Raw genomic sequence first — 25490 nt, 5'->3', positions numbered from 1 at the left:
GCAGCAAACGGGACCGGAGCACCTTTACTTTTCTAAACACACACCATGCAGGAAGTTTTGCAGTTTGCACTCCACATCCAATTTTCCTTTGCAAATGTTATAGTTGGAACAAGGCCTGGCAACAGGAGCAGCACAGCTAAACGACTTACCCCTTCTGGAAAACAACCAGACTTCAACACGTAAGAGTCTGCGGCAGGGCTGCTGAGCCATTAAGTCCTCAGTGCAACCGCGTATTTAAAATGGATTCCCCTGAAATCAGGCAGCTTAAGCACACACAAAGGAAAGAGACTCCCCCTAGTGGGACTGGGCGGGCAGCTCCACCTGGGAAAGCCACAAAACTGAGTCAGGTTTAGCCAGAAGGTGCGTGTGAAACCCCTCGCAGAGCAGAATTCACAAACTCATCCTATGAACGCATCAGTTTGAAGTACTCGCATCAGGGGATGAAGTGACAGCCAACAGCACTTGTACGTTTCTTTGGCTTTCACAAGTTTAAGCTCAAAATTTAATTCATTATGAGGACTTGCACAGTAGCTGCTAAAAAAACATTCATAACAGGAAAAGATCTCTTCAACAGAAAGAGCGTCAGCCAAAAATGCTATTTAGTAAGGGTAAGAAACAGGCAAAGTACACAACTCCAAGACAAAAGTGAACCTGGCTGTTGAACCTAAACCACATTACACTCAGACAATTTAACTGCAGTAAGGGGAAAGCAGGAAGGACCATTTTTGAGCCAAAGGATACGATGGCTGGAAAAAAGCACTGCAAGTCTTGTCACTGTTGAAAAAATGATAAAGTAGGTTATGGGACAACCTGACATCACTGAAGTACTTAAACTTGCTGCCTGTGTTAGCAGCAAGACTTCAGAAAGGCACTGCCAAGTTATGGTAAGGTTCACAACAGGAGCAGCACAGCGAAAATGATGCATAAGAAAGATGAAGCATTCAGTGCTGATGATGCAGCTGGTACAATTACAATGATTTGGAACAACAATCCTCAAAAGGCTCTATTCCATGAGATTGTTAACTATCAGAAGCAGAAGTGATTGTGAGTCAGTAATAACCACGGGAATAACTAACACACAAATAACCTTGGACGAGGGTTTGAGATGCTCTGACAGTTTAAAATTTGAACAGTTCAAATGCTGTTTGACCTGCATGCAAAGAAAAAACAACACAGTTGGAAATGTGAGCTTAAACTTAGAACCCAAGACAAAACATAATCCAGGTGGAGGAATACTGTGTACGCACACACATTTGTGTGCATGTGTGTTCATGTATATGTGCACACACGTGTGTGATTTTAACCCAAGAAGAAAACCATCAGTGATGATGATGTCACATTCAGTGCACAACAGTCAGATTATGTGATCAAAATACAAAGAGCAGAACAGCCCACTATACACAGAAGATTACTAAAGGCTTCCAAAATTTGCAGATTGCTCCTTCTTCTCACCAACCTCTTTTTGCACAAATCAGTAACAGTAAAGGAAGAGCAGCCAAATTTAGGCTCAACTAATATGCACAGAACAGTAAAATAAGCTCAAAGAAGCTTGTAGGGATGGGGAAGGTCTGCTATCAGTACACAGTTCTACCAAATAACAGCACTAATCCATTTGACAAGAATAGGTAGTTTTGAAAGTAAGGGTGAAAAAAAAAAACCCCATTAAATACAGCCTCCTAACTATAAAGCTAAGCTACTCCAAGGATAAACGAACTTAAGCTACTCTTTTTGTTTTTGTTTTTAATTTGGTGGCAAATGCCACATCTTTTTTACTGCACATCATTTCCTGAAGTAAACAGAAGAGAAGTGGCACAGCAGGTATCACCAAAGCACACCTGCAACATGGGACAGTTCCAATTTAGGGCTTTTTTTCCCCTCTCCATAGTGAGCAAAGAGAAACCAGAACAAAAGCATTTCTTATCAATAGCCAAGAATTTATCTCTGAGCTAGAACAAAGCAAGCAGGAGGCTGGTGAGGAAAGGCTTCCCCTTGTGGGCCTAAGCCACGACCTCCCTGCAAAAACAGCAAGACAGACATTCCTGGAACTCCAGACAACCCACACCAAAACACGGACAGGTCAGGTTTTTCAAAGATCTTAACTTGCCTTGATAATGTTGGAGGAGTCTGTTCATCCTAACATCCCACACCTTCACTGTGTTATCTGTACCAGCTGCAGCAATGCACGTACCACTGCCATGAAACTCCACGTGATTTGCAAACCTGCAAATTGCAGTTAAATCCAACTGTTTATATTCAGCTTTGGTTGAGATCAAGAAGTTAGCTTTTCAGGAAAGAAAACTACATCACAATCAGTGAGCATTGTGGAAAGGAGGGAATAAATTGAAATTTTATACTGGCAAATTTCTGTTAGGACCAAGCTCATAAACCCAAGCAGATTGCAAGACCATAGCTCAAAATAGCTGCCCCCAAAGCTCTTCATCACTGCTGTGTTAGGAGCTGCAGGTGTTAAGAACCTCCTGAAATGTCATGGATCTGACCATAGAACATTTTGAAGTGTAAATGTCTACATAATATCCGCCCTTTACTAATTTAGCAGTATTTCCAGATCAGTATATACAAAAATGAACACAGACTTTTCCATTATTAGTCTTAAACAATTTTAAAGATAGAAATGAATTGAATTTCTGCCTCAAATCCCATGCTGCTACTCACAAGACAGTGGAGTAGAGACCAGCTTCCTTTCTGGACTTGTCTGCAACCATTTTTCTTCTATTTTTTTTTTTTTTTTTTTTTAAACACAAAACTACAGCAAAAAAATTTTAGTGAAGAACATCTTGCACAAAATTGGGTAAAATTAATGACCCTTGAGGAGCTGGGAACAGGCCCATCTCAGTACTCCGAGGGCTCATTTTGTATTTCTTGACAAATTAATTTCTGGTGCAGCTCACAGCTTGTATGAAACAAAATCTCCTCAACTGACAACTAAAAAAAAAATAAAAACTTTTTTGAGTAACTCTTTGTCACTCTGAGGATGCAACAAAGCATCCAAAGCATTTCTGCTTTTAGTTCACTTCAACTTTGGACAAGATCAGAGCAATTCTGGATGCTCTTTTTGCATCTTGTTCTCTGGCTGCCTTCTGTAATAGGCACTCATGTTTTCCTAAGAGGTGCAAATTATTTCCAGGGGAGGAATCTCCAGCTGCAGTAACAAAACAGATGAACATCCATCACATCCCCACTTCAACAATCACAACAGGCCAGTCCTTACACCCTGGCAGTACTTACCCCCCATGCTCACAAAAGGAATGTATACATTCTCTGCTAGTTTTATCCCACAGTTTGACAGTTTTATCATCGCTGGCTGATGCTATTAGTCGTCCATCAGGAGAGAATCTAGGAGAACAGTTATGGCAATTAAAAGTGCATCAAAATTAAAGGTGTCCGGGATCAACTGGACTCAGCCAGCTTTGTCAGTCTGTAAACACACACTTCATCCTTCAGGAAGCCACACTGACATTAGTTAGACTGAAAATCCAATTGTCAGAAGTTGGGGGAAAAAAGCAACCTGTAAGCCCTCAAACTATCCCCAATGCCAGAAGTGCATTCCATCATCTCCAGGCAAGTCTTCAGTCTGACTTAAGGTCCCCTGTCCTACTTGTTTTGAATCATGATGGAGAAACAACTTGAGATACATTTGAAACAATTCCTACTTTTGCCACAACTATTCACAACAACGTAATTACTTCCAAGATAACAGCTCTTAGAGGAGAAGCTTCATCATTCTCGCGCATCAAATGAACGTATGTAAAATTTTTAGATGGGAGCTTAATATAAGAGAGATCAACAAACAGCTTCAGAGGCAGATATAATACAGGATCAGGACTTGAGTCTAAGTGAAGAACATTGTGCATGGCAGAGAACACACCTCACCTACTCTGCTGTGGACATCTATAGTATTACAGGTCACCATGCCACCACTGCCACCATGAAAGTATCTACTGAAATTATCACACTTATACAAATCTGCAGCTTTATACTAAATACATACACATCACAATTCCTCAGAACTATGACAGAGCACTGAAAACTGGCTTTTTGAGGCAGTAACAAGGAAATGATGATCTCGTAACAGCAGCCCTTTCAGCATTCTGTGCACCTGCTTGTTATCACAGAAAAAGCAAACATCATCAGCTGAACTCTCTGCATGTGTGAAACGAGTAACACAAAGCACCAAAATGCTTGGAGGTTATTACTGTATAATTGTAAGTATTCTCCTTAACCAAGTGCTAATGATGAGGCACCTATGGCCCTTTTTGAATAGATGCATGACAAGACTGAAGGCAACCAAGCTGCAAAACCAATTATATTATAATCCTTCTTTTGTCTCTGTTGGTAAATTCAAGATATAGAACTCATGACTGATACAAAGTGAAAGACAGGAGGGAAAGATCACTACAGAAATATAAAATGGTTACACAACTGCTATTTGAGGCCTCTCTCTGCAGGTTAACAACACATTTCAGACACTGGACACATCTGAATATGAGACCACAATGCTCAGTTTCTACTTTGAAGGATAAACCACCACCAGAGCGCTGTACTTACCTGGCACAACGAACCCAATTTATGTGTTGACTGAGTGAGAACAAAAACTTCTGCCTGTGAACTGTCCACACTTTGATTGTTTTGTCATCAGAAGCTGTAACTAAGGACTGGCCATCGCTGGAGAAATGAACGCTTCTCACAGTTGCTGTGTGAGCCTTGAACACAGTAGATTCTCCTTTGCTATACAGAAGGAAAGAACATTTTAGCACTCAGAGCAGCACAGCAAAGATGTATTTTCAGATACTGTAATGAAGCTTCTGTGTGTCTATGAAGTGCTGTTAACCATTATTTCTATGGAAATTTATGTTTGACACTAGAGAGAAAACTTTGGCCAAACCCAAACAAACTGTACAGAACACAAAGCTAAATCAAGTTGTTCTACTGCAATACTGCCCCAGAAAGGGGCAAAAATGCTGTTGTTCATTTGTGCAACTATTTAAAACATTTACAGAACCATCAACACAAGAGCAGTGGCTGGGATTCTCTACTGCTAACCAGCACCTTCATTGCAACGCAGGTAAAAACAGAGGTGTTTCTACAGCTCATCCAGGTAAAGCCAAGAAGGCAACTACCTGACATTCAGTAAGAGTCTCATGCATGCACAATGTATTCTTTACTATCACAAATGCAATGAAAAGAACAGAGACGTGTTTTACTCCCATTCTCCTTAGCAGCCCAGCTTTCTGGAAACATTTCTGAGTCTTCTGGAAAAATGGATTCTGTTGCACATGCTGAGCTCCCCGGCACTACTGACACCGAAAAGCAGAAAATCACACTATGTGCTTCCCAGCAACACCCCCACCCTCTTCAGAGAGGTCAAAGCTTCCAAGTTTTATTTAATCCTTAATTGTCAGAAGGCAAAGAACAGTAAAGATTTCTTGTTGGTGAAGTTTTCCTTTTGTACAGAACCAGAGAACGTTCCCAGATCTGGTAAAATTTCACAGCAGAGAAGCAAAATTGTAAAATTCATTAACATGGCTTCCCTCCCCCCTAAAAAACAAGGAAAAATCCACAACCAGGGTAGCATTCAGTTAGTAATATATCCTTCTCAAAAGCAACTACAAGGCCCCAGATTCTTCAGAAACAAAGTCCTGACCAACAAACAGACCAAGCTATGGCTTCTCCCTCCCCTTTAACAATTCTATACAACAAGCAGTAAGCAAACAAGTCACAAACTGACTCAACCTCAACACCTCGTTTCAGTCATGTCTAAAGAAAACAAGCTAACAAAGAACCCTACGTAAACACATATTAAAGCTGCCACACACTAAGATATTCTACAACTGATATGCCAATAATTTGCCTGTCACACTAGCACCTTTCTGACACAACAGCCATAGATGTAGTTTAGTCCACAGAGATCATCCCTAAATTACTAAGATAGCATCACTAAAGTTCAGTTTTGCCATTACCCCCCTACTCTTTTTATTTATATGACAGCTTCCTAGAAATATAACAAGCTTGTGCAAATCATCCTTCTGTATGGGAAGCTGAAATCTCCCATCAGCTGGAACCACTGCACTGATGCAACAAACACGTGTAGGAAATTCCTGGAGCGTACCGAAGGTAACGTCCTCTGACCAGTGCTGAGAGAGACAGCTAGGAAAGGCCCTCCTAGGTCTGTTGTTTCAGAACAGGGAAGGCCTTATGGGGACATGGCTGTAGGTACCTTCTCAGCCACTGCGGTCACAAAATGAAATTCAAAACTTCTGGTGTAACGAGAAGATAGAAGAGTTGCCACCCCGGACTTCAAGGGAACAAACTTCAAGCTGCTAAGGGAGATAGCAGGCAGGGTCCCTTGGAAACTGGCTCTCCAGAAGACTGAGGTGTGCCTGGAAGCCCAGGAGCACACAATCCCACTGTGCCACGAGTCAAGCAAGCAGGGTAGAAGGCTGGCATGGCTGCACAGGTAACTCCTCCCTGAACGCACACAGGAAAAGAAAATACATCAACTCCAGAAGCACAGTCAGGCTTCACAGGGAGATGATAAAGCAGCGGTTCATATCTGTGGGAAGAACACAAGAAAAGCCAAAGCTCACCTTGGCCAGAGTATGTTAGAAGAAAAAAAACAACAAAAACCCTTTAATGTACATTAACAGCAAGAGAAAGGAAAACATAGGATTGAAACTTGATGAAGACAGTCGCTAACAAGTAAGGCTGAGGAAAAGGCAGAGGCTTTAATGAGTTTCTGTGTCTCTGTTTTTAACACCAGTGATAAAGTGTGGGCTGCCAAAACCTGTGAGTGGCTGGCAGAGCAGTGATTTTCCATCTGTTTCCATCTATACCAAAACTGCATAGGACCAGTGGTACCCAAGTCCATCAGCTCTGATGGAATTCATTCAACTGGCTGAGGCATCAGTGGATGTTGTAGCTGTCACCCTCTCAACAGTTTACCAAAAGCATGGGGAAGCCCCCATTGTCTGAAAGCTAGCCAACGTTATGCATGTCTCAAAAAGCTACAAATAGCATGGAGGGATAGGACAGCAGACTCAATTATCTTCATAGGTCCTTTCTAGCTCAACTACTCTACGCTATTATTCCTCTCCAGTGTTATAAAAAGCAAGCAGCACAGCTCTGGAGACATCAGAATGACACTGTGAGTCTCTTCTGTTACTCCAGAATGATGAGTTGCAAGGTTTAAAATTTTATCAAACATAATTAACCTTGTGTCTCTAAATAACATACAGGCTGACATGCCACTGCAATCACTTACTTCAGGAAAGTTTAACTAAGCTGAAGTTAACTGTAATTTAAATTATAATGTGCATATTTTTGTTCTTTTTTACTATGAATTCAATTTTAACTGCATTAAACTTCTCCCATATTTATCATGTAGTCATTACATCATTATGAATCACTGTAATAATTTTGCAGTTAAATGATACACTGAGATTTACACTAGAAGGGGTCATACTTTTGTCAACTGAAAATGACACATCTGCCTCACGTATGTAACTCATTCAGAATACAAAGTGAGTTCTAGGAATTTTTACAAGAGTTCTGCATCAGTTTCAGGTGAGTGCCATGATCACTTCTTGGCCTTTTAATATCTTGGCAGTTTAATTTCTGATACCTCCTCTATGAGAGGACTTCATATTAAGTGGACTGTTGGGCATGGGAGTTGGAGGCAGTACTTGCTCCCTCCACTTTGTGCATCATTCCAGTATGGCAGTCCCTTCATTTTTGTTTTCCCAGCTTGACAGCACAGGCAACCCTCATCCCAACCTACCTCAGCTCCCCAGGTGCTCCAACATAATAGTTTGAGGCTCTGGAACCTGAGGGAGAGGTGAGTGAGGATGCAGTGGGAGGTCCACCCATGAGGCTGTCCAGAGTGAGAAGGCCGACTCCACACCTCAAGACTGCCTCCACCAAGGACAGCAGGATGACTGCCATAGGTGACTCTGTGCTGAGAGGATAAGAGGGCCCTATCCTACCTCCAGGGAAGTGTGCTGCCTCCCCAGCACCCAGGTCAGGGTTATTTCTAGGAAACTTCCTTGTCTGGTTCACCCCTCTGTTTGTTATCCATTATTGACAGTTCAGGCCAGCAGTGATGGAGTTGCTGACGGAAGCCTGAGGATTACCAAAAAGAACTTCAGGGGACTGGGGTAGTTAGAGGACAAAGCGGGCATACAGCTTGTATTTTCTTCTATCCCTTCAGTGGCAGGAAGGGATACTGAAAGGACCAGGAAAATCCATCTCTGGTAGCTGAGAGGCTGGCGCAATTGCAGGAATTTGGCAGGTTTTTTTGACCACGAGGTGGTTTACTTGGCACCTGGCCCGATGGCTGCAGTTGAGTCTCATCTGTCTCAAAGGGGGAAAACAGATTCCAGCACAGGAGCACACAGTGTGGGCTTTGAACTAGGTATGAAGGGGGAAGGGGTTAAAATAAGGCTCACAGAGGGACCTCACTGTTCTCTACAACTCCCTGAAAGGAGGTAGTGGTGAGGTGAGGTCAGCCTCTTCTCTCACATACCTAATGATGGGACAAATGGGAATGGCTTTGCATTGCACCAGGGGAGATTCAGGTTGGACGTTAGGAAATGCTTCTTCTCCAAAAGAGTGGTCAGGCACTGGAACAGGCTGCCAAGGGAGTGGTGCAGCCACCAAACCTGGGGGTATTCAAGAAGCGTTTAGCTGTTGTAGTGAGGGACATGATTTAGTGGGAAATACTGATGATCTCAGAGGTCTTCTCCAACCTCGGCGATCCTGCGATGACTGGTGAGTGGTTGGAAATGAGGACACAAATTTAACTTAGCTCAGGGGACACAGAGAATAGTAATCTAGCAAACATTATGACAGATTTTTAAAAAGACACTTTCAAAACCTAACAGCTCCATGACATAGGCTGCTTATGATTGAATGTATCAACAACAACAACAAAATTTTAAGTAGGTATTTCATAGCCAGCAACAAAACCTAAATAACTAAAAATGCTTTTGCAGGTTCCTGAAGGTTTAAAATTGGGGGATATTTGTTTTGTTTGTTTTTTAAACCCCTTTTATTTTACTACCACAGATTTCAGGTCTGCTTCACTCCTGGGTTCTAGAAACAATTTATTAACCTTTAATAACATCAGTCAATAAGCTCAGAAGCAAAGGGACCTCAAACACCTCTTTATATACATCTGCCCATTCACAAAAAAAAGAAAAAAAAACAATTCCACAAGAAGTTAGAGGAAAAACTGGGAGGTCCTTTTCTGCATCTCAGCCACAAAAAGCTTTACTTGCAGCAAAATTAAGTTTTGAAACAGAAGCTCTGCTCTCTCCTGCTTGTGTTCTCATACATCACATGAAATAATGCATAACACTAAAACAAAAGAAGCTATGAAGATTCTCAGTGACTGCCAAGACCTTGGCAAATGAGTTAAGGTGTGCTATTAACGTTGCCTGGGGTGAAACCAGGGCACAAGGTGGGCACAGCACAGGGCTGACTCCAGTTAATAACTATGTATTTTAATACTGTAATCTATGATGATAGCAGGGTGGCAAAACGCTTGGCTACAGCAAATGAGAAGAAGCCCAAATGCAGCAGCCATGGATGCAAAAATAAAGGAAAAGAGCTGCTTACCTTTGGAAGGTTTCATGGAGGCAGGGCTCTCCAGCAAGAGATGCCCTCACCTCCACTGCCAACCCTTAAATGAGGGCTGGGAAGGGATGAATCCTGGCTCCACCCCTTCCAGTCACTCAGCTGCACTGCTTGCACCTGAGCTCCCCTGGGTTGGCCCTGCTTTCCAACCAGGTGCTCAAACACTGCTTCAGGTTGTGACTGAGCATTTCCACTACAGATACATTGGCTAAACACAGTCCTGTGAACAGCAAAAAACATGCAGCCTTGCTTTTCATTTTGATAAAGCAATTTGAGAACAGGTTTCAAGATTGCCTGAAAGAATCATCAATTTTTTTGTGTACCTGTGACTCCATTTTCAGTTGACATAATATACATTATCTGCAAATTTTAAACTGGAATGTATAGGGTTGCCATCAGATATTCATCTGAAAGAGAAATCTGATTATGTCTCTTTACCAGACCTTTATAAGTTCCATCCTACCAGAGGGAGATGTCCCTGGCTGCACAATCTGCCTTGCTCATGTTATGACTTTTTGGCAGTACGTAAACTTGTGAACAACTGTTTTCAAGGATGAAACACAGAAAGCAAAATCTCATCAAAAATCTCTGCTGAACACCTTAGGAACTCACTAAGAACTGCAACCACTTCCAATGAACCAGACTGATGCATTAGTTCCACTAAAACAAGGTCAAATATCCTGCTAGTTATGGTTTTTGGCCTTTTAATGCTTTAATAAAAAAAAAAAAAATTAAGAGGTTTTGCAGCTTATATACATTAACAATATTAAATACTTTATATACAGCTCAAGACAATTCCTCTTCACTCAGGACAACCCAGGCAAGCCAACAGGTTGGACAGCCATTCAAAGGAACCAAGCCTTCTACTCAAAAATTGAAATCTTTATGGGAAGAGCAAGTAAAGTACTGAAAATGTAAGTAAATTCTAATTAATCACATGAAAGCTCACAAAAAGCAGTCAATACACAGTCCAAAAATCATCTTTTAGTGCTATGCCATCATTTACAGTCAGTGGAGGAAAGTTACTAGTTTAGATCAAGAAATAAAGATTAGAAATGATCTAATATTGGATGGACTACAGCAGGTTTGAAAGCTACTGACCTTCACCCTGCTGACAGAACAATTATTTCCATCACTATACTCCAGCTGGAGTTTAAGCATCTTGCCTTCGATTGGCAGAGAAGCAAAGGATTGGTTTGCTAAAAGAGACTGACAAGGGCAGGGACAAAGGGGCTACATTAGTGACTTCAAGCTTTTTAAGGGGCTTCCATTTCATTTCCAGTGGCATTTCAAGACTGAATTGCCTCTTCTCTGTCTGAGCTGCTGCTGCATGAAACTTTTCTTTCCTCAGTCCCAGACCTGGAGAACTGCTTTCAAGAGGTAAAAATCCCACGCCAGAGTTAAACACAGAAGGAGACACAGAGGGAACAGATACTTACGCACTGGGAACCCATAAGCAGACAGTTTTGTCTCTGGAGCCCGAAGCTACGAGGTGGCCAGAAGGGGAAAACTGAACACACATCACTGCATCTTTGTGGCCCACAAGGCGATAGGCTCTCATCTGAGGTTTCATACTCCAGATCATCAGGCATGAATCCATTGAGCCACTCGCTGTGTTGAAAAGAAAAAAAGGCAACTCGTGTTAGTTCTCCTCCAATTAAAATGGAGCTACTTTTCATTCTCCATTTGGCAACACAGCTTCCAACAGCTTCATGCACACTTTCACATTTCACTGATGCGCTGCACGCTCTGCATTTAATTAGCAATTCATAGCCTTGCATTGGCTTGAACTGACATTTCAGCTCCCAAGATAATGCAAGAGCTGCAGAGGAAAAGGCCACAGAATCTGCAAAGCCAAACAAACACACACTAAGGAAATGCATAGAAGTTCTAAACTTATCACTTTTTCAGTGGAAACAGAGGCAGTCTGAATATCAAATAGCACCCTGCCAATTAGGCAGAAAAGCCCTGTGGCCTATAACTTAAAGGCAACCCATACACATTTCATCCCCCTGACACCCAGCTCTTTTCTTGTAGCAAAATGTTGATCACTCCCAGCTCAGGACTTAGGAAAAATCCAAGCTTGCAATAAAATTAGAGCAGTGCTCATTTTGCAATGGGAGGAGTTAGTGGGCTTCATGGCAATCATGAAAAGCCTTAAGGGACTCTGGGTGGAGACAGGGGTCCCTCTACCTATCTATACCCACTCAGCATTCTCATGCCTACTTCTATGCTCAACAGTTAGAAGAAAAAAAAAAAAAAAGAGGGGAAAAAAAGCAACCACCACGAACTGCAATTTGTCTTTATTCCTGGGCTTCTGAAAAAGGGGTGAAATGCATGCTCCAAAGACAAGAAGGGGCTGTAGGGACTCTGCAGGGGACAAACGCTTTACTTATAGTAAGAACAATGTTCGTGCCCCCAGTCAGATGGTGTTTTTCTAAGACCTCCTTCATCAGCAAGAGCAAAAGATCTGCAAATCAGAGGCAGGATTCAGATGCGTGCACATGGCACCCACAGCAAATAAAACTGACCCCGTCTTCAAGAAATGCTCTGTTCTTTGCCTTGCTTTCCTTCCACAGCTCACTGCTGGCTGTAAGGAGAGGCCAGCTCCAACCTGACAAAAGCACATCTCAAATAGAAGCATCTCCATGCTGCTGAAATTTATACAAGCCATTGCTCCTCCCCACACGTAGGGAGGGAAAACTGTCCCTGACAAGAACACCAGACAAGCAGCTTACATGGAGAAATTCCATTCCAGCCTACAATTGCCCTCCTCAGTCTCACTGCCAACTCAGCAAACTGAAAATCTGTTCATGCCCCTGAAGCCCACCATGCTGCACAAAGTCTGCAACACAGTGCCCCTGGTTATTGGTAAAGAGTAAATATATAATAGCATCAACTTAGCAAAGAGGAAAAACACTAGACAGCAAGTCTCAGAGACTGTGCCAATAAAGACTGCCTCCTAAAGCACCTCAACACCTAAACCATGGAAAACTTTCTAGATTTTCCACAGGTGAGTACACAGTGTGCACGTCTTTAACTGCCAAGGTGTCTTTCTCTTCCCAAAAGCTACATGGGACATAACTGCATCAAGATCTTAAGATTCCTCCAGGAACAAAGATCAGTTTGACAGTAGGTCCTAATATGGCAGCATCGTAATTACGAGAAGATTTCAGTTCATTAGCATTATGGCAAAACAATAAACAGCTTCTGCTAGAAATGTCATTTCACCACCTCTTAAACAGAAAAATAACGATCTTCTTCTGATGCTGGTTCAGGATATGTTTATTTCATACAGAGTCACTTGCAAAGCAGGTGCTGGTGCACAAGCAATGGGGCAGAAGAGTGCTGAGCTCTGAGTCTGGCAGATGTGCAGACCTTCTTTAGGGGAGGTCCAGGTTGGATATTTGGAGGAATTCCTTCCAAGAGCAGTAATGCATTGGTACAGGCTGCCCAGGGACGTGGTGGGGCCACCGTCCCTGAAGGTGCTGCAGAGCTGTGGAGATGTGGCACTGAGGGACGCAGTCAGCGAGCGGACGGGGATGGGCTCACAGCTGGACTTAAGACCATAGTGGTCTTTTCCAGCCTCAATGGTTCTATGATTACACATGTTCTTGATGGAGAAACACACAGAAACAAACAAAAGCCCACAACTTTACACATTTGCCTGTTGCTTTTGTATCTCATTCAAGCAATATCTTAAGGTTTTAAAGGGAGACAAGTGTACAAAAGCAGATTGAGTACGTGGCTGAGCAGAAAGGGATTTAAACTTTAATCAAAGTTTCACTAAGACATTATCTGGCCAAAAAACTATTGTAAATACCTCAGTTTTTACAGGATTGATACCAAAAAAATAAAGGAAAATAATGCTCTGACGTGTCATTAGTGTTCTGGTAGGATGCCATTTGGAACTCGTTAGCAGTAATTACCATCCTTACTGGACTAGGCAAGGAATCTAATCGAATAGAAAGATCGAGTCCTTCAGGGTTGATTGGCTGATTTTGGTGGAAAAAGAAAGGATGTGGGAAAGAAAGAACTCTAAGACCTCCTAAGAGTAAAGTACACGTGACTGACCCAATGACGCCTGAAAAAGAAACATGCTTAGAACTCATTCCCTTTCTTACACAATCACATTTATTAAAATTACCAAGAGTACTTCTCTCAAGGTCCGGTTGGTAAAGGGTAAGTTACATTCAGAGCATCCCAGCTGAGCAGAGATTTGCACTGACCAGATATGACCAGATAATCAAAGATACCAGGAGCAGGATGAAAAAGACAGCAGAAAACAACACGGACAGCATTGGTCCAATACAGGTTTGATTTTCCTTTCCTTGTGTCTTCCAGAACTACAGTGCTGCAGGTTGTAAGACACAGAACAGGACTATGACAATTTACAACACTTGCTAGACTGCTTTATTTCTGTTTACTCGTGTCTGTGTCCACAGCCCATCAGACACACTGCCTCCAAAGACCGTTTCTGCCTGATCTTCCTTGTGAACCGAACCAACATTCTCACAGACCAAACTACAGCTTCATCAAGAGCCAAAACTTCTGCTGTTTCCTGATCCAAGAATACACAGCAAGTTAACTAACAGCACCTGTGACACAAGCCTTGGTGTAACCACAGGCAAATGCCAAACCAGGAGAAACAGAAGATGGAAGAAGAAAAATACTTATGCAGAGCAGAAAAAAAATAATAAAATACAGTTTTAATTTGTAATTTTTTAATTACTGCACCACAAAGCAAGGTAGCTTTAGGCAGCAGCAGACATTCCTAACGCTCCAACAGGACGCTCACAGCCTGTCACTCTGGTTCAAAAACAGGACGAGAGGCACTGGGAACAAACAGAAAGTTTGCGGATAGGAAGTTGCAAATGAAGATGAGGAAGAACTTCTTCCCAGAGAGGGTGACTCAGCACTGGAACAGGTTGCCTAGAAAGGCTGTGGAATCTCTCCCTGGAGATGCTTAAAAGCCATATGTATACAGTCCTGGGTAACATGCTCTCAGGAACCCAGCAGTTAGGAGATTGGACCCGACAAACTCCACAGGTCCCTTCCAACCTCAACCACTCTGCACTTCTGCAATTCTTCCAGTCGTACATAAAACACTCGTCCCAACACTCACCAATCTTTGCACTGTAAAAATGAATTCTTAATTCTTTGAGAATTCAGGACCTCCATAGTTTTGTATAACTTAAGAAGAGAAATCCTTTTTTTATCAGCAGGCCATCAAAATACAGAGAGATGATGATTTACCCAATTGTTTCTTATTGAGACTGAAGTCCACACTAGTGATAGCATCTCTGTGGCCTTTGAAATGCCTCTCTAGGGACGGATCATCCTAGAAAACAATAATGTCCAGACAAGACAGACTAAGAATCATCTTCACGCAATAAAAACATTCCAGCGGTCCACCCAAACGGTCCCCCGGCCCCCAAGCCCTGCTCCCACACACGCAGCCCCCGCCTCCTGACCGCGCTCACACCTAAGCGCCACCCGATCCCTGCCCCGTCCCGCAGCCCGGCCTCGGCAGCGCTAAGGCCCCACGCAACCAGAGCTGCTCCCGCCCACCACCAAAGCGCTTCCGACCGGGCCTCAGCGGCTCTCCGGACGCCGAACTCCCGGACCGGCAGCGCGTCAGCCCGAGCCCTCACCGCTCCGCCAGCAGCCATGCCGCCCTTCCGCGCGCTGCCGTTTGTTTTCCGCTCCTTCCGGCCCCCGTAGTAACGCAGCTGCGCGCGGTCGCAGGCGCGCGGTGGAGCGCCCTCCGGCGGCAGGGAGGTCCCACTACGCCTCCTCGCGGCTGGGCGGGGCAGCGGGATGGGGGGGGGGGCCTAAGGGAGCGCAAAGCGTCTGTGAGTCCCGGCTTGCTCTGAGCCTACCTGACACCCCACAGACTTTGAGCGAATTTTTCCAACCGAAGCGATTCTATGGCTCTCAGCTCCCAGAGTCTGCTGCTCGGGACACAGATCCTCCGTTTCGGTTATAAAAAATCCTTTTCAGCGTCATCAGGTCTATCTTAGAGTCCAGATACCCCATTCCCAGGCTCCCGAAGCTCTTTCTTTTCCATGGTTTTTACCCATGTCTCATTTCCAGATTCCAAACTTTGCTTTCGGGTCTCCAGCCTCTATCTGTGATAGCAAATCCTTTGCTCGGCTGGACCCTCAGCTCTTAGTGACCAAACTCTTGCTGCCAGGACCCCGAGACTCCATGCTGAACCAAAAGCTGTCATCACTTTGCTTACACTCAGCTCTGATATTGGTTGATAACAGCTCTACAACCCAGGCTGTCATTCTCAGATCGTAATGTCTAATTTTTAGGCCCCAAGCAGCAAAGCCACCTTTTTAGGGTCCAAAGAGAAAAGACCCATCTTTTTAAGTTCCCTAATCCCCATTCTATCAGACAAGGCCTGAAAATTAGGGCTCAGAGCCTCCTTTTATGGTTCAAATACCCATTTTGAGGGATCAAAGCATCATTTTGGTATCCAGCAGCCCCTAAACAGGGGAGTCCAAAGCCCCAGCTTTAAATTCTAAAGCCCTATGCTGAAGTGCTGAACCCCCACACTTTCAACATCTGCCTTCCCCACCAGGCTTGGCCTTGAAGTGCAGGCCAACAGCATGCAATAGCTACTAATCAGCAGACTCCACATCATCACCCTTGTGATGGCTATGGGAAGGTTGTGCTCTAGCCCGCCTGCCCCTCCTCCCAAAAAGCAACAGCTCAAGCCTGGGGGCTGCACAAACCAGGTCAGCCATGCTTATCCGCTGTGCAGCCCTTGCTCTGTGTCCCACCGTATGCCTCCTCCATGCAGAGATAATCTGGGAGCACACTGCTCTTCCTCACACCACTTTCTCCTTCGCATTCTCTGATTTCACATTTCCCTTGTGCTGATCCATGCCACAAATCAACTTTCCCAAGACATCTGCAGCCAACCCTGATCAGAGGGGGCTGCACCTTTGGCAGCTCCATCTTCCTTCTCATTTTTACTCCTGGGTTTGTAAGGATCCCATCCATTTCCTTATCCCTGGGGAACCTGAAAAGCAGGAACCAGAGGCCCCTCTACATCCCTGCTCCCATGGCAGCAGGACAAGAGCCCAACTGCAAACACCTGCTCCATGCCTCAGGGCACTGCTGATCCCAGCAGTACCTGTGCACAGGCTCAGATCACAGCTGAAGAACAGGGCCACAGCAGATAAGTCCTACCCCCTTTTAAAAGTAATCTTTTTCTGTACCCAAAATTGTGGGTTTTGTTTGTTTCTGGTAATGTATGTAAGCAATTTTTGTTCATTGTTTTTCTAACACTCTCTGCCTGATCCCAGGTCTGGCTGAACCTCAAGAAGGGCACAGTGTGTATCCAGGCAGGGCCCTTAGGCAGGGGTAGGTGCACTGCTGCAGCCCCAAGCAGCACTGACAACACTGGAGCTGTTGTATCTGTATTACACAGACTTTAATGATCCAGTTCCTGTAGCTCTTGGGGTAGCGCTTGGAGGCTACGCGCAATCAGCTGCCGTGGGACCAGGGGCTCCCGCTCTACATTTAAGAGGAATGATGCAGATGGAGTTCTTGGCTTCTTTTACTCTCCACCATCGGCCCAACCTGCAGGTGAAAAGAGTGTCACCTCCATGCCTTCCTGGTCCAGCCAGGCGCTAGTAGGGAAGGTCTAAGCCCTGGAAAATGGGGCCTGAGAATGGTACCGGTGCTCCTGCCCAATGCCAGCCACCAAGAAGTCTCCCGTTGATGAGAACTTCAGGCTGTTGACAAAGCCAATCTGGAGGAAATAGCAGAGGTGTCAGCACCAGTGCACTGCAACTGCCCCAGGCCTGCTCCCACCCTGGGGAGCTTGGCAAGGGCCTCCCCCCAGCTCCAGCACCCCCTATCTGTACCAATGGGATATCACAGAGGGGCTCCAGCTTCTGAAATCCCTCACCGCACTTCCACAACTTCACACAGCCACTGTGGGAACCTGGAGCAAAGAGGGCACACACCCTAGCACCAGCAAAAGCACAGGACCCCAAACCTGCCAGAAGAGAACACAGCTCTCCCAGCACCAGGCACCTGTAGCCACAAGGTCACTGTTGAGCAAGGCGGCCACTGCAGATACCCAGTACGGCTGCTGCAGGTCCTGGGCAGCGCCCTGCGTCCCGTGCGATTGCCTCACCAGTGCCAGTGGCTTCTTCTTCGCCAGCCCCCACAGGGCCACTGACCTGCAGGGAAGGGGCTGAAGGCGCTGGAGGCACAAGGATTGGTAAGGCTGTGCACAATCCCAGCCCTGCACTCACCCATCATCAGCACCTGACACCATGTGCTCCTCATTGATGAGCTGGATGCAATCGATGGAGCCCCTGCAAGAGCAGACAATTAACAGTAACCATGAGCATATTGTGGAATCCTGAGGGCGCAGAGCTCCAGGCTTGACAAAATCCCCACAAAAGGCTTGACAGAATCCCCACAGTACTGACAGGCTCCTGGTGATGCTGAGCACATACAGAAACTTTGCTGGAACCGCCAGCAGAAGCACACCCCCTTCCTGCCCCAGACCTACTGATGCCCATAGAAAATGAGCTGTGACTCCTCGGGGATCTTCCAGAAACGCACAGTGCCATCTCGTCCCCCTGAGGTAACACAGCACTCCCGACTCAGGCTGTCCATCCCTGTGATGATGTCCTGGTGCCCAAAGCTGGCAGGGGAGATGAGAAGGAGCTGCAGGGGCCACGACCCCACCGCACCCTCACTCCTCCTCCCTTTGCTTGGGGATACAGTGACAAAACCTCTCTCCACCAGGGTCTTACAGGGTCTCCACATAAGCATTCTCCTCCACATTCCAGACCTTGACGGAGCGGTCATGGGATGCACTGTACAGCTGGTACGTGCCCTTCCGGAAAGACAGGCCCTGTGGAGGGACAGACCAACAGATGAAACAGTGCCCTGCCCAAGTGTCCCCAAGGGCAGTCTCAGAGCTGGGCCTCCACTGCAGGGAGGCCCCACTGGTCCCAGGTACCAAGAGGACGTGGCATGCCCTGCCCACCAGAGGTGGGAGCCTTCCTCCCCATTTCAGCCAACATCCTTACTCACCGACACGGCATCACGATGACCAGTGAACGTATAAAGACGCTTGCAGGTGGCTGCCTCCCAGATCAGAATCAGCTTGTTCCTGTCTCCTGTAGCCTGGCAGAAAGGAGGGGATGCCCAACACCTACCCCAGCAGACCCACAACTCCCACTCCGTGTGTTTTGCTGGGGGGGCATGTCCAAGAACACTCCTGACGATGGCTGAAGCAGGGGCTGCTTCAACCCAGCTTCACCAGGAAGATAAGCTGGGTGTTAGGAGCTGTTCTCCAGAATCCTGGAAAAAGACACCCCTCCCCACCTGGCCTCCTCTTTCAGAGGTTCATGACTATATGGGAACAGCCAAGAGCCATTGGTGACAGCGTGAGGCACCATGGGGCAGCACCAGCACCCAGTCACCATACCAGGTATTTGCCGTCCGATGAGATGGCAATGCAGAGAACGTGGGCCGTGTGCCCCATGGGCTGCCCCTCTGTGCCTTTCTTGCCCCCAGGCACCACGCAGAGTCTCTTCCCACTCTCCACTTCCCCTGCAGGACAAGCAATACCATCACCTACAGGAGCCTCCCTTGCCCCAGGAAGCACGAATGAGCTGTGAGCTGTGCACAAAGCCCAGAGCGATGCAACCCGCCCTGCCCAGAGGCCAATCATAGAACAGCTTAGAAAAGACCATCTGGTTCCTACTCCCCTGATGTGGGCTGGCTGCCCCCCACCAGATCTGGCTGCCCAGAGCCCCATCCAGCCTGGCTGTGAGCACCTCCAAGAGAGGGGCACTCACAGCTTCTCTTAGCAGCCTGTGCCAGGGCCTCACCATCGTCTGAGAAAAGGATTTCCTCCTCACGTGTAACCCATATTTCTCCTCTTTTAGTGTAAAACCAACGCCATGCCCTATCACCATCCGCCCATGTGAAAAGTCGCTCTCCCTGTTTACAAACTCCCTTTAAATCCTGGGTGGCCACAACAGGGTCTCCCTAAAGTCTCCCGGCTGAACAAGCCTAGCTCTTGTGCACCGCAGCCACTTCCATGCAAGAGATGGGCAGATCCACCTCCACCCACAGCCCCGCTCCCGCCAGGCTCCCATTGCAGCGAGGCTGAGCGCAGCAGGAAAGAGAAGGGAAGCACTTGCATTTGATGACGGAGCCATCCTTAGCAGCCGAAAAGATGAACTTGTCATCCGGAGAGACGACGAGGCAGGTGACAGAATGCTGGTGGCCCCGCAGCACTCGGATGGCGGCAGCGGCCGGAGGGCACACCTAGCGGGACCGGGCCGTGAGCGGGACGGCGCCGGCTCGTCCCGGCCGCGATCTGGCAGCGGTGCCCTACGGGCCGCACGTATACTCACGTCCTGGGCCGCGGGGCGTCGCAGCCGGCCCTGCTGCTCGAGCTGGGGGAGCACAGCGGGTTAAGGGAGGGCCCCGAGGCCGCCCCACCGCCGCGCCGTCGCCCCCCACTCACCACGGCCTCCTTCAGGCGCTCGCCGACGAGATCCCCGGGGAAACCCGCGGCCTCCTCCTCCTCCTCCTCCGCCCGCTCCTCCTCTGCGATAGGTGCGGGATTCAGGGCCGCCCCGCCGCCGCCGCCCGCCCCGCCGCCGCCGCCCGCCCCGCCGCTGCCGCCGCCCGCGCCTACCGTGCCGCCGCAGCTCCTCCAGGTACAGCTTGGCCAGGCGCAGCTTCTTCTCCTGCGGCGTCTCCTCCAACTCCTCCTCGGCCGCCGCCTCCTCCCGCCGCCGCCCCGCCGCCGCACTGCCGGAGTCGCGTCAGCTCCGCGCCGAGCCGCGGGAGCCGCGGGAGCCCCGAGAGCCCCGGGAGCAGCGCTCACCTCTCCGCCTCCTCTTCGCTGGACACCTCCTCGTCGCGGCTCCGGAGCGGCGCCGGCCGGGGCTTCCCTTCGGCGCCCGAGCCCTGGGGAGACGCGCCGGCACCGTCAGAGTCACGCCGCGCAGAGAACCGGCCCGTCGGAACCGGCCCCGCGCTCACCTCCACCCGCGGCCGCCGGCGCCGCCCCGCCGCGACCCCGCGCGCCCCTCTCGCCCGCCGTCCCGTCGCCGCCATGCTGCCGCCGCACGTGGCCACGGCGCCGCCCCGCCTCCGCAGCGCCGCCTCCTCCGGGTCCCGGGATGCTGGGCCGCCGGCTCGGCGCTGCTGAGCCCCGCTGCGGAGCAGGGCGCCGGGCTGGCGCGGGGAGGCGCTCTGTCACCGTTTTAGCGCCGTGTCTTTTCCTTACGATGTGAAGAAGTAAATACACCGTATTTTTACTATTCGTAGAAATAGAGCTGTTGAATTGTTGTGTGATCAGCTTTTGCCTCCTCTTGGGGATCCAAAGAGTCACTGACAAGTTGTATACTTCTCTGTAGAACTCCAAGCCTCATTTTAGGGGCTAAGGCCTGAATTTTAGGGCCTAAAGCCTTGGTTTGGGGTCCAAATATCCATTTTGAAGGATCACAGCTTTGGATCCCTCAAAATTTGGATTTTCCTGCTGATGCCCTAAGTTTTATGGTCCAGCCTGTCAGTTCTAGGGCACAGTATTCTTAACCCTTAACCCTAACACAAAAGGGTAACCCTGAATGCTAAACCAAAAAAGGTAATCTTTAACCTTTAAATCCAAACCAAAATGTCCACCCTGAAGCCTCAACCCAAATGGATAACCCTTAACCTTTAACCTTAACCCAAAGGTGTAACCCTTAATCCTAACCCAAAAGATCCTAACTCTAAAGGAAAACCATTTACCCACAGCCCAAATATGTAAGCCAGACCATAACCAAAACCCCCAGAATTCTGGAGGAAACAGTTTGTGAGCTGCTATTCCACCTGTCTGCCACAAGTCCATGGGGCTGATGGCATCCACCTGAGGGCACTGAGGGAGCTGATGGAAGTGATTGACATGTTGCTTTCCAGTGTTTACCAGCAGTCCTGGTCAACCAGGGAGCTCCCAGGTCCCAGACAGCTGGCGACTTTCTAAAAATGATGCCCATATGCAAGAAGAGTTGGAAGAGAGATGGGGAAACTACAGGCCCATCAGCCTGGCCTTGGTATGGGGAAGGTCATGGAGCAGATTGTCTTGAGTGGAATCACGTGTGGGCCATCCCTGGGATTGGGCCCAGACAGCGTAAGCTCACTAAAAGCAGATCCTGCCTGGCCAACCTCATCTCCTTCTATGAGTGGGTGATCCACCTGGTGGATGAGGGAAAGGCTGTTGATGTAATGTGCCCAGACTTCAGATATGCCTTTGGCACTGTCTAACACAGCATTCTCTTGGAGAAGCTGCAGCCCGTGTCCTGGGCAGGTACACTCTTTGCTGGGTAAAGAAGTGTCTGGAGAGCTGGGCCCAGAGCACGGTGGTGAATGGAGTCACATCCAGCTGTAAGCTGGTCACAGTGGTGTTCCACAGGGGTCGGTAGTGGGGCCCGTCCTGTTCGATATCTTTACTGATGACCTGGACGAGGGCACTGAGTGCACTCTCAGTAGGTTTGCAGATGACACCAAGGTGGAAGGGAGTGTCAATCTGCCTGGGGGTAGCGAGGCCCTACAGAGGGATCTGGACAGGCTGATTGCTAGGCTGAAGCAGCAAGACCGCATACTGTGTTCTACGTTTTGGCCACAGCCACCCCGGGCAATGCTACAGGGTTGGGGCACAGTAAATAGAAGATTGTGTGGAAGAAACTTGGGGGTGTTGGTCGACACTTGGCTGAACATGAGGCAGCAGCGTGCCCAGGTGGCCAAGAAGGCCAGTGGCATCCTGGTTGTGTCAGAAACTGTTGTCAGTAGGGGCAGGGAGGTGATCTTCCCTCTGTACTGCGTGCTGATGAAGCCGCACCTTGAGTACTGTGCTCGGTGTTGGGTCCTTCACTACAAGAAAGACGCTGAGATGCTGGAGCGTGTCCAGAGGAAGGCAGCAGAGCTGCGCTGTGGAGCACAGGTCTTACGAGGAGCAGCTGAGGGAGCTGGCGACACGGTTTTATGACTTTGTTATCAGCGTTCCACATCATAACATCATGTAAAGCATGGGTAATTAAAGTGTTGATAGTCCAGTTCTGTGAACTGATAACTTTCTGGATACCTGGTACACAAACTTCCTTGGTTCCTCCTTGAGCCCTGGCCAGCATTTCTTTGTGTATGGGAAAAGGCAAATAATTTTTTATGCAGTCTTCATGAATTAGCTGTTACTCTGCAGTTCTCTGGTACTCCTGTGCTGTCCGTGCCACAGTTCTGCAGAGAGGTGGCACATACAGTGCCATTAAGATGAAGGCAAATGCCTTAATTTTCATTCTTCTGTTCATTACTGCATATGTAGCTGCATTGAAGAAAATGGCTGTCATGTCCTCTGAACAGTTCAGAATACCTGAGCAGATTTTCCCGTTTCCATGTTACTTAAGATTGCCATGAGGTCACGTTCATCTTTTTTGCTCACACACACTGAAAAACCAAACCAACCAACTCTACCTCCTGTAGCTAATTATTCTTCCAGGAGAAACCCTTCTATACCTCCTCTTGCTGGACTGTTTACTCTGTCTGCCACAGAACTGATGTTTTAAAGTGTGTGTGACTTGCTTGGCCCCATGGCAGATGGAAGTGGGCTAACACAGAAGGGAGGGTGCTTGCTGAGCCAAAACCCAAAAGAGATGGAGCTTGATGGGCCAAAAGTAAGAAGGAATGGGGCTTTCTTGTGCAAAACGCAGAAGGAAGGGGACTTGCTGGGCCAATACACAGAATGTAGGGGGCTTGCTGTTCCCATACTCAGTAGGAAGAGGGCTTCCTGGACCCTTACCCCGAAGGAAGGGGGCATGCTGGGCCAAAATCCAGAAGAAAGGGGGTGTGTTGGGCCACAAATCAAAAGGAAGGGGTCTTGTTGGACTTGGTTAGTGGCTAGGGTAAGGTTTAGGATAACGGTTAGTGTTAGGGTTTAGGTAAGGTTAAGTTTCACAATTAGGCTTGGGTTTACGGTTTGGGCTAGGGTATGGTTAGGGTTAGGATTAGGATAAGGTCGAGTGTAAGGTTTAGGTTTAGGGTTAGTTTTACTGTTAGGTTTAGGGACAGGATTAGGGTTAGGGTAAGGTTGGGTTTAGGGCGAGGGTTAGCATATAGGTTAAGGTTAGGATTAGGGTTAGTGTTTGGTTTGGGTCATGGAGTGGGTCAGGGTTAGGGCTGGTGTTAGTGCTGGGTTAATGTTAGTATTAGGGTTAGTATTTGGGAATAGGTTTAGGGCAAGATTTCAGGTTTGTGTTAGAGTTAGCTTTAGAGTTAGGGTTAGGGTTAGAGTTTGGGTTTAATTTTGGGTAGTTTTAGGGTTATGGTTAGGGATTGGGTTTGGTTTAGGGTTAAAGTTATAGTAAGGATTAGCGTTACATTTAGGTTTAGCATTAGGGTTTTGAGCTGGGTTTTGTGTTAGTGTTGTGGTTAGGGTTTGGATAAGCGTTAGAGTTACGGTTAGGGTTAGGGTTAGAGGTAGGGGTAAATACAGCATTTGTGTTAAGGTTCAGATAAATGTGTTAGGGTTAGGTTAAGGTTTAGGGATAGGATTAGGTTTATATTTGCTACATGTTGGGATTACTTTTAGGTATAGGGTTTGAGTCAGGTTTAGAGCTTAGATATTGTATAGGGTTAGGTGTAGTGTCACAATTAGGGATAGGTTTTGCTTTAGGGTTAGTGTTAAGGTTAGGGTTATGGTAGCATTAGGGTTAGGGTTCGTGTTAGGGTTAGTTTTAGGTTTTTACTGTTAGTGTTTATATCATGAGTAAGGTTTAGAGTTGCAATCAAGGCTAGGGTTTGATTCAGGGTTTGGGTTTTGTTAGTGTAAGGGGAGGAAAAGAGTTGTGTTTAGGTTTAGGGTTAGTGTTAGGTTTAGAGTTAGGCTTAGTGTTATGGTTTAAGTTAGTTTTTGGGTTAGGGTTAGGGTAGTGTTATGGGCACTGTTGGACAGAAACCGAGAAGGATTGGGTCTCACTGGACAGAAACACAGATGGAATGGGCTTACTCAGCACAAAGCCAGAAGAAACTGGAGATGCTGAGCTGAACTCGTGAAGGAAGGAGGCTTGAAGTGCTGAACGCCAAAAGGAATGTGGATTGCTAGGCCCGAAGGCAACCCTAACCCTATCCCTGAATTTAACCCTAACAATTACCCTAACCCTAGCCATAATACTAATACAAAACCTAATTCCAAACCCTAACCCTAAACGTAAATCATTAACACCCCCAACCCCTTTTTTTGGGGGGGGAGGGAGGGGACTGTGGGCCTGCTGTTTGCCTGTCACGGACACAGACAGATACAGAGATAACTTGGTGATAGCAATAGAAGCTTCTATTATAGGCCTTTACTGAAATTGTAACTTTCTTATGAAACTGCTGCTGAAAGAAACATGCTGAGTAGAAGGACAGAGAAGAGGCTAGGACACAGACCAGGATCAGAAATTAATACAGAGGGCTTGACCAATATGAACCAAGTTCAAGCACAAACATTGAGAGCCTTTGCAAAAAAATATGCAAGGGAAAAACTGCTAAATAAATATAAATACAGAATTAAATTTATGCTTGCTAAAACAGCATAATAGGGGTCATAAATCAGGAATCAAAGAGGGATAATCACCTCCCTGTCCCTGCTGGCCACCCCTCTTCTGATGGAGCCCAGGATCCATTGGCCTTCTGAGCTGCAAGACCAATGGATCTTATAAAAACCGATCGGTGGCCTCTAAAAATGGCTTGGGTTTTACAGTGACTGGAGCCACCCCCGCTGAGAAGTTCCCCTATAACCTTCCCACCTATATGCTCTGACATTCTGT

General features: G+C 47.0%; 2 protein-coding genes across 7 annotated transcripts in view; both read right to left on the bottom strand.

Annotated features, from left to right (window-relative positions):
• Positions 1-15427, bottom strand: part of POC1A (POC1 centriolar protein A) — a 68697-nt gene extending 53270 nt beyond the window's left edge. For all 6 annotated transcript variants that reach the window (XR_007379283.1, XM_048957398.1, XM_048957397.1 and 3 more), the window contains exons 1-6: positions 15306-15427; positions 14908-14992; positions 11091-11262; positions 4567-4746; positions 3247-3354; positions 2105-2220 (exon numbers count right to left, since the gene is read on the bottom strand). Coding sequence is in view for 5 of the 6 variants with exons in the window: in XM_048957398.1 (XP_048813355.1) it covers positions 2105-2220; positions 3247-3354; positions 4567-4746; positions 11091-11262; positions 14908-14992; positions 15306-15323 (679 nt within the window). In the remaining variant the exon portion in view is untranslated. The remainder of the gene's footprint in view (positions 1-2104; positions 2221-3246; positions 3355-4566; positions 4747-11090; positions 11263-14907; positions 14993-15305) is intronic.
• A 1607-nt stretch (positions 15428-17034) lies between these two features.
• Positions 17035-20769, bottom strand: RRP9 (ribosomal RNA processing 9, U3 small nucleolar RNA binding protein). The gene is made up of 15 exons (XM_048957396.1): positions 20695-20769; positions 20537-20619; positions 20345-20460; positions 20171-20253; positions 20058-20099; positions 19842-19968; positions 19121-19245; positions 18724-18816; positions 18441-18541; positions 18194-18328; positions 17931-17993; positions 17707-17855; positions 17535-17614; positions 17346-17419; positions 17035-17247 (listed from the first exon to the last, which is right to left on the bottom strand). The coding sequence occupies exons 1-15, from the start codon at positions 20767-20769 to the stop codon at positions 17142-17144; spliced, it is 1452 nt and encodes a 483-aa protein (XP_048813353.1). The 3' UTR covers positions 17035-17141.
• Between the last annotated feature and the right edge of the window lie 4721 nt (positions 20770-25490).

This window comes from Lagopus muta, chromosome 11 (genome assembly GCF_023343835.1).
Source record: "Lagopus muta isolate bLagMut1 chromosome 11, bLagMut1 primary, whole genome shotgun sequence".
Lineage (NCBI taxonomy): Eukaryota > Metazoa > Chordata > Aves > Galliformes > Phasianidae > Lagopus > Lagopus muta.
Note: the sequence above shows the minus strand (reverse complement) of the source record. Positions and strands in the feature narration are given on the sequence as shown.

What these genes read in the sequence shown, in the direction of transcription:
- RRP9 (XM_048957396.1), bottom strand. Translation starts at nt 20,769, where the DNA reads ATGGCGGCGACGGGACGGCGGGCGAGAGGGGCGCGCGGGGTCGCGGCG. An exon ending in CATCGGACGGCAAATACCTG is followed by an intron (nt 18,817 to 19,120) that starts GTATGGTGACTG and finishes CCTTTCTGCCAG; the next exon opens with GCTACAGGAGACAGGAACAA. An exon ending in GGCATTGGGCAGGAGCACCG is followed by an intron (nt 17,248 to 17,345) that starts GTACCATTCTCA and finishes TTTCACCTGCAG; the next exon opens with GTTGGGCCGATGGTGGAGAG.